Source organism: Thamnophis sirtalis, unplaced genomic scaffold (genome assembly GCF_051295495.1).
Source record: "Thamnophis sirtalis isolate CommonGarterSnake01/CBP01778 unplaced genomic scaffold, rThaSir2_p1.2 scaffold_5, whole genome shotgun sequence".
Taxonomy (NCBI): Eukaryota; Metazoa; Chordata; class Lepidosauria; order Squamata; family Natricidae; genus Thamnophis; species Thamnophis sirtalis.
Window position 1 is genome coordinate 23,463,591 of NW_028261385.1, and position 13,191 is coordinate 23,476,781.

General features: G+C 45.1%; 1 protein-coding gene across 1 annotated transcript in view; it reads right to left on the bottom strand.

The window, feature by feature from the left end:
- PRKAA1 (protein kinase AMP-activated catalytic subunit alpha 1) overlaps positions 1-13,191 on the bottom strand; it is a 39,192-nt gene that overhangs the window by 9,852 nt on the left and 16,149 nt on the right. Inside the window, exons 2-4 of the mRNA XM_087715453.1 lie at positions 5,908-6,049; positions 4,080-4,173; positions 641-785 (exon numbers count right to left, since the gene is read on the bottom strand). Coding sequence (XP_087571579.1) covers positions 641-785; positions 4,080-4,173; positions 5,908-6,049 — 381 coding nt within the window. The remainder of the gene's footprint in view (positions 1-640; positions 786-4,079; positions 4,174-5,907; positions 6,050-13,191) is intronic.

Consider the following 13,191-nt stretch of genomic DNA (forward strand, 5'->3'; position numbering starts at 1 on the left):
TGGCCATTTTGGTGAAGGGCGGGATTTCAGGAGGCAAAAAATATATATGCTATATTCAGTGTATAAGACGCACGGAGATTTTCAGCCTCTTTTTTGAGGGAAAAAGTTGTGTCTTATACTCCAAAAAATAAGATAGATAGAGATAGATAGATATTTCAAGAGCAATTTGTCGAAGTAGTACAAATAAAGTGAGCATCTATTCAAAGTAAAAATAGCAGTTAGCAATAGCAGTTAGACTTATATACCGCTTCATAGGGTTTTCAGCCCTCTCTAAGCGGTTTACAGAGTCAGCATATCGCCCCCAACAACAATCTGGGTCCTCATTTTACCCTCCTCGGAAGGATGGAAGGCTGAGTCAACCTTGAGCCGGTGAGATTAGAACCGCTGAACTGCAGATAACAGTCACCTGAAGTGGCCTGCAGTGCTGCATTTAACCACTGAGCCACCTCGGCTCTTAAACAACCTGAATTTAAAAGCAAGATTAACAGCTACATTAAACCACACAGTTCCTAAATTGGCAAAGAAGGGTTTAATACTAGAAATAAAAGACCTCTCTGTGGAGTTATAGACTTCAACACAGGTATTTGAATCTTAACACTTGACAAACAAATTATAAAGATAGGCTTTAAACAAAACCTACCAAAATCAGCAATCTTGGCGTTCATGTGTGCATCAAGTAGTACATTTTCAGGCTTCAAATCTCTATGGACCACCATGTGCCTGTGACAATAATCCACACCAGAAAGAATTTGCTGGAACAGACGTCTACTCTCCTTTTCATCAAGCTATTTACGGAAGTGGGAGGAAGAGATGAGAGCAAAAAAAGAGTACTTTTTTTTAAAGAAACACACACACATCACAAGCAGTCTCAGCATTAGTGGCAAAAGAGAATGTTTTGCAGCATCACCAGAATGTCCAATGGGGACTTTTAAAAGAAAGTGTACGTGGAAGAAAAGGACAAGGAAAAAAAAGAATAAGGAAAATTAGGCAAAAGAAGGAATGCAATTTCTGAGTTTAGCAGTTTTCACAAGGTGAGTAAAAACAGTTAAGATGACAATCACAGCCATTGCACTGCCCACCCACCCAATCCCCTTTTAAGCCCTGCTAATATGACACATGTAAAATATGGGCAGGGCTTCTACCACATAGTTGTGATCAATTTTGATTATTGTTTTTTTTTCCTTTTGCTCTCTGTATGATCATCTGTGTTAAAAACTGATACTCCCTCAACAAAGTATGCAGGACTGGGAGGGTGGTGGGATTAATAAATCACAATCAAGAAAACATGGTGACACTCACTTTGTTGAGAAAAGGGATTTTTAAACTGGTTTAAAAATCAACATTAAAAACTTAATTGAGTAAGAGTCTGAGGAAACTATTAATGTTACGGTAATATGGATCCATATTATTTTCTTATTAAAAATTAATGCAATGTTACAATAATAGAAACATTAATCATTCTTTTAATAGCAGGGAAGACATTTAGTCGTTCTTTTTCTGGAATCACATGAAAATCTTTCCCATCTACACCAACAAATCCCATAGTGTTTTTTTTCCAACCATAGCTAATAATCCCCTAATAACCGTGTTACTAACTTAACAACTGCAGTGGTTCACTTAACAACTGCAGCAAAATGTCATAAAATAGGGCAAAAATTTGCTTAAATGTCCAGTTAGCAACATAAATTTGGGATTCAATTGCAATTGTAAATCGAGGGCTATAGGTATTTTACTGGAAAGCTGGGAGATGTTTCTAAAATTTTGAGAGTGCAAGCTGGACTATAATCTAAAATTAATGTTTCAAGATTCAGTTTCTTACTAGGTTATAACTTTCCACCCATTTCTACATTATTCTTAATTTGAAGAAAAGTAAAAAGCTGCAGCCTAACTTAAATGACTAGGAATACAACATACACTTTTATACCAGCTTCTAAAGGAATTTAAGGAAATTGAACAACAAATGCCAATAAATATGTTTACGTAGGTTACTGCTGAGATGTAAATGGTTAATGATCAGAACTACGGATTGGAACACTTTCCAGAGACATTAAGATCTAGACCTGGAAGATCCATTGGTGTGTGTGTGTGTGTGTGTGTGTGCGCGCGCGTGCGCATCTGCCTGTGTCTTTAAGTTATGTTGGCAATTGGGACAGAAAGTTCCATGCTAAGTGATGCATAATGAGTAGTCCAATCATACACATCAGAGGGGTCAAACTCGATTTCATTGAGGGCCGTGTGGTTGACCTCGGGGGGCCAGACGGGCATGGCTGACTGGGTGGGTTGGCTGACTGGGTGGGTGTGGCCGATTGGGTGGTTGTGGTCAGGCTGAGACCACTCAGTGGGCATGACCGATTGGGTGGGTGTGACCAGATCGACGCCACTCCCCAAACTGCTGGCATGTTTCCTTTTTGCACTGGGTAGACCGGGCTGAACCATGCTGGCCCAATGTTTCCTCTTTGCAATGGGTAGACCAGGCCAAAGCAATGCAGGATGGCCCTGCAGGCCAGATCCGACCACATCGCGGGGTGCCTTGTGTTTGACACCCCTGACATACATCATTATGTTTTATTTATTTTCATTTTATTTATTATTATTTATTTTATTTATTAAATTTGTTTTGCTGCCCAACTTGCTGCTAGTGACCACAGCATTTAGCAATGGCAATCCTAGCAGTCCCCGTTACTGTCGTTAAGTGAGGACCCTGCGAGTCGTTAAGCAAAGATGTCACCCTAACAGCTATGTGGGAAGAGGCACTGAAACTGCTCCTCAGACAAGGGGGCTAGCAGGGAAGAGCTATGGGTGGGTGCTACACAGTGGTTGTTGCAGGCAGTACGTCCCGGTACGGAGCCTGCCCGGGGTACCAGATACCGTTCTTGTATCTGGTACCCCGGAGGACCCGCCCGAGCTCCTTACCATGTTTTAAAGCTTTTGGCAGTTCCGTGCACATGCATGGCATGTACAGCACCTGTGCGATGCTCCACTAAGCAGCTAGAGCATCACAAAGGCTTGCGGAAGCGTCGTTTGGAGCTTCCATGTGGGTGACGCCGGGCCTGTTCCAACCGTACCAGTTGGAATGGGATCCGGAACCCACCACTGGTGGTACAGAATATGCACTGGCAGGCATATGCTGTTGGCAGGGCACTACAGGGTGCGGTCAGACATAACATAGCTTGGGTGAGCAGGTGCCATGGGCAAGCCCTATGGAGTGCAGACAGGTGCTGCAGAATGCAGGTGGTACGGTGGGCAGGCACTATGGAGAACAAGGATCAACATGTTAACCCAATGGCTTCTCTGGAGAAAAAGCAACAGAAGCCAGAACAACCGGTTACCTCCTGCTGGCTTCCCACTGGCTTTCTCATGGGAAGCTGGTCAAAATCGCATGACCACAGGCTACTGCAATCATAATAATTACAAACTAATTGCCAAGTACCCAAATGGTAATCAAATGACTATAAGGATGCGGTAATGGCCACAACATCAAGGACTAGGCGTAAGTCTCCCTGCTTGTTCAGTGCTACTGTAACTCTGAATAGTCACTAAATGAGTGACTTTATCTCAAGGATTACCTGTATATACATGTGTGTATGTGTGCTTTCCTTTAAATTAGTGGTGGCACCTTTTGATACAAATTTGGAGAAAGTAAAATCAAGTATGCAAAGCTGGTGGGGCTGTGCCATGCATGCCAGTAGGAGCTGGTTTCAGAGGGATAATTTTAAGAAATGACTGTCTCTAGAAACATTTTAAAGTTTCAGTTCAGCTTTTGTGGGTGTCCAGATTCAAAATAATAGAAAGCAGTACTTGTTAATTTATGGCAAGTTTAGAAGAGTGTGGCAGTTTATTGCCTAAATGTTTTGCAAGCAAGGAAGGATTTACTTGTTTGCTCCTACAAACTAGGCAATTGGGATTTTGTTCATATTATATAGAGAGAAAAGACCAACACCCACATAAACAGGTGATGTATCATGAGCACAATTTTTTCAAAGACTCTGGGGGCTTCATTGTACTAACTCCGTGTAAGAGAACAATGAAAGGCTTCAAAATGAAAAGCTGACACTTTTGGAGAAATTGGATTTCCTTACCTTTCCATTTTTACAGATATAATCAAACAGTTCTCCTCCTGAAACGTATTCCATCACCATAAAAATGTCAGACGGTGTACTGATAACCTGATATCTGAGAGACACATTTAATTAATTTGCTAATATACAATATATTCAATATATGAAATTAAACAGGTCTTGAAAAACTACACATAGCTGAGTAGCCCAATCACATACACACTCAGCTAAAAGCAAGACTTGAGTTAAAACAGGATTATTCCCTTTGTATCAGCACTACCAAAAGCATTGTGCGAAAGGAAAAGTAGGTTTTTTAAAAAAAATTCCTTCATGCTCCCATGAATTAACTGTCATATCACATATGGTAACATTTTTACAGCAATTGCCATAGCAGCCTAACCATTACCAGGACTTAAAGCAATTCAGTAAAAACATCTTAGAAAAGGATTTCCATTAGACTCAAAGAGTCCTCTCCCTATTATTAAATTTTAACATAAAGCTGATAACAAGAAGACAATTCATTGATGCTGCTTGACATGAAATTTGATCAGTTGAGCATATTTAAAAACCCAATTTCACAAGAAAGGGAGAATCTATACAAGCCTATTTAAGATCACTGTATAACTGTACTTATTAGGATAACCAGCAAACTGTAACATGCGGGAGACCATGAGTTCAACAACCGCCTTAGCCATGAAAGCCAGCTGGGTGGCTTTGGGTGAGTCACTCTCTTTCAGCGCAACCCACTTCACAGGGTTGTTGTTGGGAAGCAAATTGGAGAATGGTGTGTTGTTGTTGACAGTTAACACTGTCAAACTATTTACTAAGTCTCCATTACTATTAATCTTCTCATCGTTCCTATCACCTATCTCCCAATTCCTATCACCTATCTCCCAATTATGACTGTAACTTTGTTGCTTGTATTCTTACTATTTGTATTGATTGTTTCCTAGTATGATTTAATTGCTTATTTGTACCCTATGACTATCATTAAATGTTGTACCTTATGATTTTTGATGAATGTATCTTTTCTTTTTATGTACACTGAGATCATATACACCAAAGACAAATTCCTTGTATGTCCAATCACACTTGGCCAATAAAGAATTCTACTCTATTCTATTCTATTCTATATCTCATTGAGTCATTTGTAAAAATAATACAACTGGGATACAAATAAATAAAAAATACAAACATATAGGTGACCCATCTCTTCTTCCTTACTTTCTCCACTGATAGTAGATATATGTCTGCTGTCCACTACTATCTACCCTTCAATTGTTCAACTGCTATTCTAAGGGCCGAATCCCATAATAGGTGAGAAAAAACAAGATGACTAGGAGAAGCTTCTGCAATAACTCAACCGCTGCATTGCTAAAGACCTTTGTTCTCTAACCACAAAGGATAACCTTTCCTTTACTCAGATAACAATCACTGCATTTTCTCATCAGGCAAAACACTGGCTTGAGGCTCCTGAGGCATTAAGCCTCTACTGAAAGCAAGGGACAGTGTTTGTAATCTCACATTTTGGCAAAAGGAACCCTATCTTTTATTAGGTAAAAATATTTTATGCCTTCCTTTCCTTGTTGTCACCAAACACATCACTTCTCGGGGAACTGAGGAGTCACTATTCATTTTCATTACTGGGCTGGCTACCAATAATCCTTTAGTTGACACTGAAGTCATCAGTTTCCCAACTCTATCCAAATTATAAATGGTGGTCTACCATTATTGATTTATACCACAGTAAGCAAACAGGACTGTACCTGAAAAACAGGCTACAATTTGTTTTATTGATTGAAGGAGAAACACCCCAAATAAGAGAACTTCTATTCTGAAAGCAACTTACAGTTTAATTATATGTGGATGCCGAAAAAGTTTCAGGTTCTGAATCTCTCTACGGATTTTCCCCACAACGTCAAGACTACGGATTTTCTGTCTATTCAAAATCTTCACTGCAACTTTGTGCCCCGTCAGTTCATGTTTGCCAACTGCAAGAAAGATAAAACAAATATTAACAAATGCACGCTGCATAAAGTCACTGTTTGCTGAGCCAGGGGTCAGTGAATAAGGGGAAAAAAATTGGCTGAATTCATACAATACACAAAGGCAGGAACTATTATTTGTAGACCTCGGTGGTTACACTGGGACAATAAGCTCAGAGAATCTACATTACGATTTTGCAACAAAGTTTTATGAGACAGCTCAAAGTCTTTCCCACATACTATTTTGTCAAGAAAACAACACGGGCACACTCATATAGTCATCAGAAGTCAAGAGAGAATTCATCTTTATCCAGAGAATGCCATTTGGCAGAGTGAGCAGATGTAGGATTCTGAGAGAATATTGTGAGCAAGATATATCATTTTAGGGGTAGAATATTTCACATCCACAAACCAAATCCTGTTCTGGAAATCTGAAGGACCATTCTTTTAATGACCAGATCAGCATGGTCTGGTGGGGAAAAAAATGAAAAGTTCTGTCCCCAGAACTGTGCGTGTTGCACATCTGAACTTGTAAGCGGTCTTTAAAAATGGCTGCTAGGAGAGAGACATTAGTGCTTGCTAGGCTGAATGTATAAATGAATTAGAAAAGATGACCTTGATAGAGATGCACCATGTCCGTTACCAAGCGACAAGTGAAAAGATACTGTACGACTTAAGTGCAAAACAAGAAAATATGTGCAAGTGAATTGGGCAGACACCTCCCTAATTCACATTTCACTGGGAAGGGGGGGAGACACAAGGAAAAGAATGGAACAGAGTTAAGACTTGCAAGAATGATGTCCAATCAATCCCACCAAAGGACTCAAATTACTTTTGTTAACATTGACTATAGTAACAGAAGCTTGCAAGCCTGTTTTTTTTAAAAATTCCTTGCCTCCTACTTTTCTCCAATCCTCAAACTTGGTTTTTGTCTCAAGGTAGTGATGCGTTGCAAGAGACTCGTCATCTGCCCCTTGTCAGAACAGATAACTCCTGATAGCCTTAAGAGTTCTCTGTGGAAATTCTGGGCCAGTTTGTTTAAGGCAGTGTTTTTCAACCACTGTGCCGCGGCACACTAGTGTGCCGTGACATAGTGTAAGGTGTGCCGTGGGAGAATTACTTTATGTATAGTCAATATAGGCACAGAGTTAAATTTTTTTAACATTTTCTAATGGTGGTGTGCCTCGTGATTTTTTTTCATGAAAAAAGTGTGCCTTTGCACAAAAAAGGTTGAAAAACACTGGTTTAAGGAAGATGTGTGTTTTGCAGCTCTTGAAGAAAATAAACTATGTAGACACTTTTGAGTCAAGCTTCAGGCTGGGTTACAGCGTTGAGACAGCATTGCTTGTGCCTGTAAATAACCTATGGTGGATTTGGAATGGGTTTGGTGTACTATTACGTGGGGACTGTTTGGGGGAGTGTATGAGTATGTGTGATTCGGAGGACCTGCCGGGAGTTGCGGGGGCTATAGGGGTGGTTGAGGGGACCAGAGACACGGGAGAGGGTCGGGGTATTGCGGTCGTAACAGGGAGGGGCAGATACGGCGGGGACTTCAGGGCAGGCCATTACCGGGGAAGGAGGGTTCGCTACATTACAGAGATCCCTCCTTCCGGCCCTGGGAGTCCCACTCCGAGACCAGATGGCGTAAGTAGTCAGGACCCTGGTCTCAGGCTGTTGTCGCTAAATGCCAGGTCTGTTGTCCATAAAGCTCCTCTCGTCCGGGACTTAATTTTAGACGAGAGGGCAGACCTGGCATGTATTACTGAAACCTGGCTGGGCCCAGAGGGAGGAGTCCCCCTTGTAGAGCTGTGCCCAGAAGGATTTCAGGTGCTGCATCAGCCGAGAGCCCAGGGAAGGGGTGGGGGTGTGGCCGCCGTTATCCGGGAGTCGTTAGTTCCTCGTAGGGTCCCTGCTCCGGAGATTGTCGGGTGTGAGTCTTTGCTGTTAAAGTTGGACCTCAAGGGTCAAGTGGGGTTGCTGCTAACGTACCTGCCTCCCAACAGCGTTGCAGCAGCCCTCCCCTCGCTCCTCGAGTCGGTAGCCGAGCTGGCAGTTGAGTTCCCTAGGTTGATGGTCCTGGGGGACTTTAACTTGCCATCGCTCGGTGAAAACTCTGATGGGGCGCAGGAGTTCATGGCTTCCATGACAGCCATGGGCTTGACCCAAGTAATTCGAGGCCCAACCCACTCAGCGGGACACATGCTTGACCTTGTATTTCTCTCGGAGCAGTGGATTTACGATCTTGGTCTGAGGGGGAGCGACATCATACCCCTGTCGTGGTCAGACCATTGCCTACTGAGGCTCGACTTCCGGAGGCCAAACCCCCACTGTAGGGAGGAGGAACCGACCAGGTGGTTCCGCCCCAGGCGTCTTATGGAACCATCAAGGTTCCAGACAGAGCTTGGGGTTATTCCTGACACTTTCGCCCACAGTCCGGTGGAGACTCTGGCTGCTGCGTGGCACTTGGCAGCGTCAGAGGCCCTCGACCGGATTGCGCCACTGCGGCTCCTCCGAGGCGGCGGATCCCGGAGACCCCCTTGGTTTACCGAGGAGCTCCGGGAGATGAAGCGCCGGAGGAGATGCCTAGAGCACCGTTGGAGGTCCGATAAGTCCGAATCGAACCGAGCAATGGTAACCACCTGCACCAGGGAATATACTAGGGCACTTAGGGCAGCAAAAAGATCGCACATAGCCACCCTGGTCGCATCCGCTGAGTCCCGCCCAGCCGCCCTGTTCAGGATAACCCGCTCCCTATTGAACAAAAGGGAGACGGGGGAACCCCTGCAGGGCAGAGCTGAAGAATATGCCCAATTCTTAGCGGACAAAATTGCTCGGTTTTGGTCGGACTTGGACTCCACACCTGCAGTTCCAGCCGAGGCACAGGGGGATCAAGGAGAACAGCTCTGGGTTGAGTTTCAGGACGTTACCCCCGGGGATGTGGACAAGGCCATGAGAGCTGTAAGTTCCTCCACCTGTGTTCTGGATCCGTGTCCCTCATGGCTGGTTGTTAACTGCTGTGAGGTGACACGAGGCTGGATCCAGGCGGTTGTAACCGCCTCCCTTCGGGAGGGGAACTTCCCCGCCGCACTGAAAGCGGCGGTGGTGAGACCCCTCCTGAAGAAACCATCCTTGGATCCAGCTGTCCTCAACAGTTATCGTCCGGTCTCCAACCTTCCCTTCTTGGGGAAGGTTGTTGAGAAGGTGGTGGCCTTCCAGCTCCAACGGTCCTTGGAGGAAGCAAACTATCTAGACCCCTTCCAGTCAGGCTTCAGACCCGGTTACAGCACAGAAACCGCTTTGGTCGCATTGATGGATGATCTTTGGAGAGCCAGAGATGAAGGACATCCCTCCATCCTGGTCCTCCTTGACCTCTCAGCGGCTTTCGATACCATCGACCATGGTATCCTTCTGCGACGACTGCGGGAGGTGGGAGTGGGAGGCACCGTGCTACGGTGGTTCTCCTCCTACCTCTCGGACAGGTCGCAGTCGGTGTTAGTGGGAGGGGAGAGATCGTCCCCAAGGCCCCTAAATTATGGGGTGCCGCAGGGTTCGGTCTTATCCCCCCTACTATTCAACATCTACATGAAACCGCTGGGAGAGATCATCCGCAGGCACGGGATTAGATACCATCAATATGCGGACGATACTCAACTGTATCTGTCCGCCCCGTGCCAAATCAATGAAGCGGTTGACGTGATGGGCCGGGGTCTTGAAGCCGTTATGGACTGGATGAGGGTTAACAAGCTTGTGCTCAACCCAGAAAAGACCGAGTGGCTGTTGTGTTTCCCTCCCAAAGATTTGGCCAATATTCCAACACTCAGGCTGGGGGGTCAAATTCTACACCCCTCAGAGAGGGTCCGCAACTTGGGAGTCCTCCTGGATCCACAGCTGTCATTCGACCACCATTTAACGGCTGTGACCAGGGGGGCATTCGCCCAGGTACGCCTGGTGCGCCAGTTGCGACCCTACCTGAACCGGGAGGCCCTCACAACAGTCACTCGGGCCCTTGTGATCTCTAGGCTGGAATACTGCAATGTGCTCTACATGGGGCTGCCCTTGAGGAGCATCCGGCGACTTCAGCTAGTGCAGAACGCAGCCGCGCGAGTGATTGCGGGTGCACCCAGATTCACCCGCATAACACCTATCCTCCGCGAGCTGCGCTGGCTACCTGTCGATCTCCGGATGCGCTTCAAGGTGCTATTAATCACCCATAAAGCCCTACATGGCAGTGGATCTGGATACTTGAGAGACCGCCTTCTGCCAATTACCTCCCTACGACCTATAAGATCTCATAGATTAGGCCTCCTCCGCATCCCATCGGCCAGCCAGTGTCGGCTGGCAACTACAAGGAGGAGGGCCTTCTCAGCAGTAGCCCCGACCCTTTGGAACGAGCTCCCCGTGGAGATTCGTACCCTCTTCACCGTCCAGGCCTTCCGCATAGCCTTGAAGAACTGGCTCGCCCGTCAGGCCTGGGGATAAGAATCGCTACCCCGCCCGAATGATGAATGGATGTTGCTTACTATTTTATTATATGTTGTTGTCTTAATGTTGTATTCCCCTCTCCCTGGTTTTCTGTGAGCCGCCCTGAGTCCCCTCAGGGAAAAGGGCGGCCTACAAATGCTAATAAACCTAAACCTAAACCTAGCCCTCCTTGATCATACTACTCATCTGAACTGAAAAGTAGATTTTCATGGTTCATGATCAGGTACTTGAGGCCACATAATTAATTGAGTCCTCCTGCAGCACTCTCCCGGCCAAAAATGCGTCATGCAGGGGCCCCGGGCAGCTCCACACCGCCCATTTTCAGCCTCTACGCCCCCTGTAGCATTCTCCCAGCCAAAAACAAGCTACATGGAGGCCCCAGGTGCCTCCCCCCGACCCATTTTCCACCCCACCCCACTTCTACATAGCCAAAAATGGGCCATGGCAGGGAGGGGGCATATCTCCGTGCAGCCTATTTGAGCAGACAGAGGCACCATGGGCCAGTCTTTTGATATTTACCAAATCTAAGCATCCTATGGCCTGCGCCCAGGAGCCTTGAGTTTGACACGCCTGCTCTGTAGGACTGATTCTGGGGTGGGGTGGGATTTTCCCATGACCTTTGTTTTGCAGGAGCCTCAGGTTCCCACAGGTCTCCAAATAGCAATTTAAGGTTTATATGAAACTGCTGGGTGAAGTAATTTATTAGAAAGGACTAAGTACCTTCACTATGCTGATAATACTGAAATATGTTTCTCTGTTGTGAACTATCCAAGTTATGGGCCAAAGATTGTGTATTGTGGTTGTCTGAGTGTCTGTGAGTGTCTGAATGGGAATAACAGATCAACCCGAATAAGACTGACTGTGATTTAGGGTTCCCCAGATCTAGAACTTTTTCACTAAACATGGTTGAGGTAACGTTCACCCAGACAGAGTTGGTGCATAATTTGGAAATCTTTCTAGACTCACAGCTCCTACTTGAGAAATAGACGGGAGCCACAGGCAGAAAGGCTTTTGCACAAATCCATCTTATGCGCTTAATCCTGGACTACCAGGCTCTATTGTGATAAGTCATGCCTTGGTCATTTCTCCATCGGATTCCTATGTCTTGCACAGGACAGCCCTTAAAAAGCACTGAAAGCTGTTAGATGCTCAAGAATTCATAGATTGTACACCTTGGTACTTCCGTGTAATGCCACTCGTACATAGCTTCATTGGCTCCCAGCAGGTTTCTGGGTTCAATTCAAAATGCTGTTTTGTCACCTTTAAAGCTGGTGGCACAGTTCACCGACAAATGTGCAATAGACATATGTGCGCCGACAAAACTGCGATGGACAAATGATCGCTAACTGATTTTCGACAATAGCGCGCCAACAAATGCGTGCCAATAAAATCGCATCGACAACCCTAAACCTAACCCTAACCTTTATTGTGCTTGTCATCGCGCTTTTGTCGGCACAATTTTGACATTGCGAATTTGTGGGCGTGATTTTGACGTCGGGTTTTAATCAGTGCTATTTTGTCGGGGCGCATATGTCTATCACGCATTTGTCAGGTCACGTGGTGGCACACACCCTGGTTAATTATGGGACTGCATGTTGGTATGCTCCAAGTCCCTTCTGTGACACAGTATTATCAGTAGGATCCAGGAAGTACCGTGTTCCCCCCAAAAATAAGACAGGGTCTTATTTTCTTTTGGCCCTGAAATAAGCGCTTAGCCTTATTTTCAGGGAGGTCTTATTATTTTTGAGGTGCAGGAGGCCCCTTAACCTTGGCCTGCAGCCGCAGATCAACTGATCCAGAGAGGGCTGGAAGGGACTTCCTGTGGGCGTGGCCTGTTGCCGAGGAGGGCTCCACCGAGCTCCTCAGAGATCTGGTCTGTATATCTAAATAAGATCATAGATAGCACCCCTTTTTGGCTAAGAGAGGGGCAGGGAGGATAGCTCCGTAGGTTAGGGTCTATTCGTAAGCCACAGCCTTTTTCTTTTTTTGGCTGTGGAAGAGATTAGATCCAGCCGAAGCGGAGCCTTTATCTCCGGCCAGTTCTTCTCAGCTGCCTTTTTTTTTTTTTGGCAGCCCCAGACAGGCTAGCCCCCCCCAGGACAAAACAAAGTTTTTTTCAAGCTAGAGTTGATACGGGAGGGTACCACCCCTGTGAGATTTATGCTTTTATTACTATCTTAAATACCAGCACCATTTGTCTTAAAGACTTCTTTGTTTAAATAGACTTTAAAATGGCGATTTCTCTCCGTGGATGATTACTGGATGTACTTAGCCGGGCTTATCTTCCTGCAGACCGCTCCTTAACAAAATAAACTCTTTTTCTTTGGAAATAGAGGGGAGCGAAGCACTGCTTACTTGTTTATCTATTATGGCACCCAGATCAAAGAAACGTCTTGCTACAAATGTGTCTAAAGAATTTAAACAATCTTTTTTGGAAACTCAGCCTTTGTCTCCTACGCCCTCTACTGGAGAAGTTTTAACACAGGAATATCTCTTTAAAATATTTAATGCCCTTAAGCAAGAACTTAAGGAATTTGTATTGCAACTTTATGAGGATCTAAAATCTAAAGTTAATCAAATGAAGGCGAATACGTTTGCAGCCGTGTCTGCCCTGTCAGATTACTCTGCTGAAATAGAGAACAGATTGGAAAGTCTGGAGAAGGCTA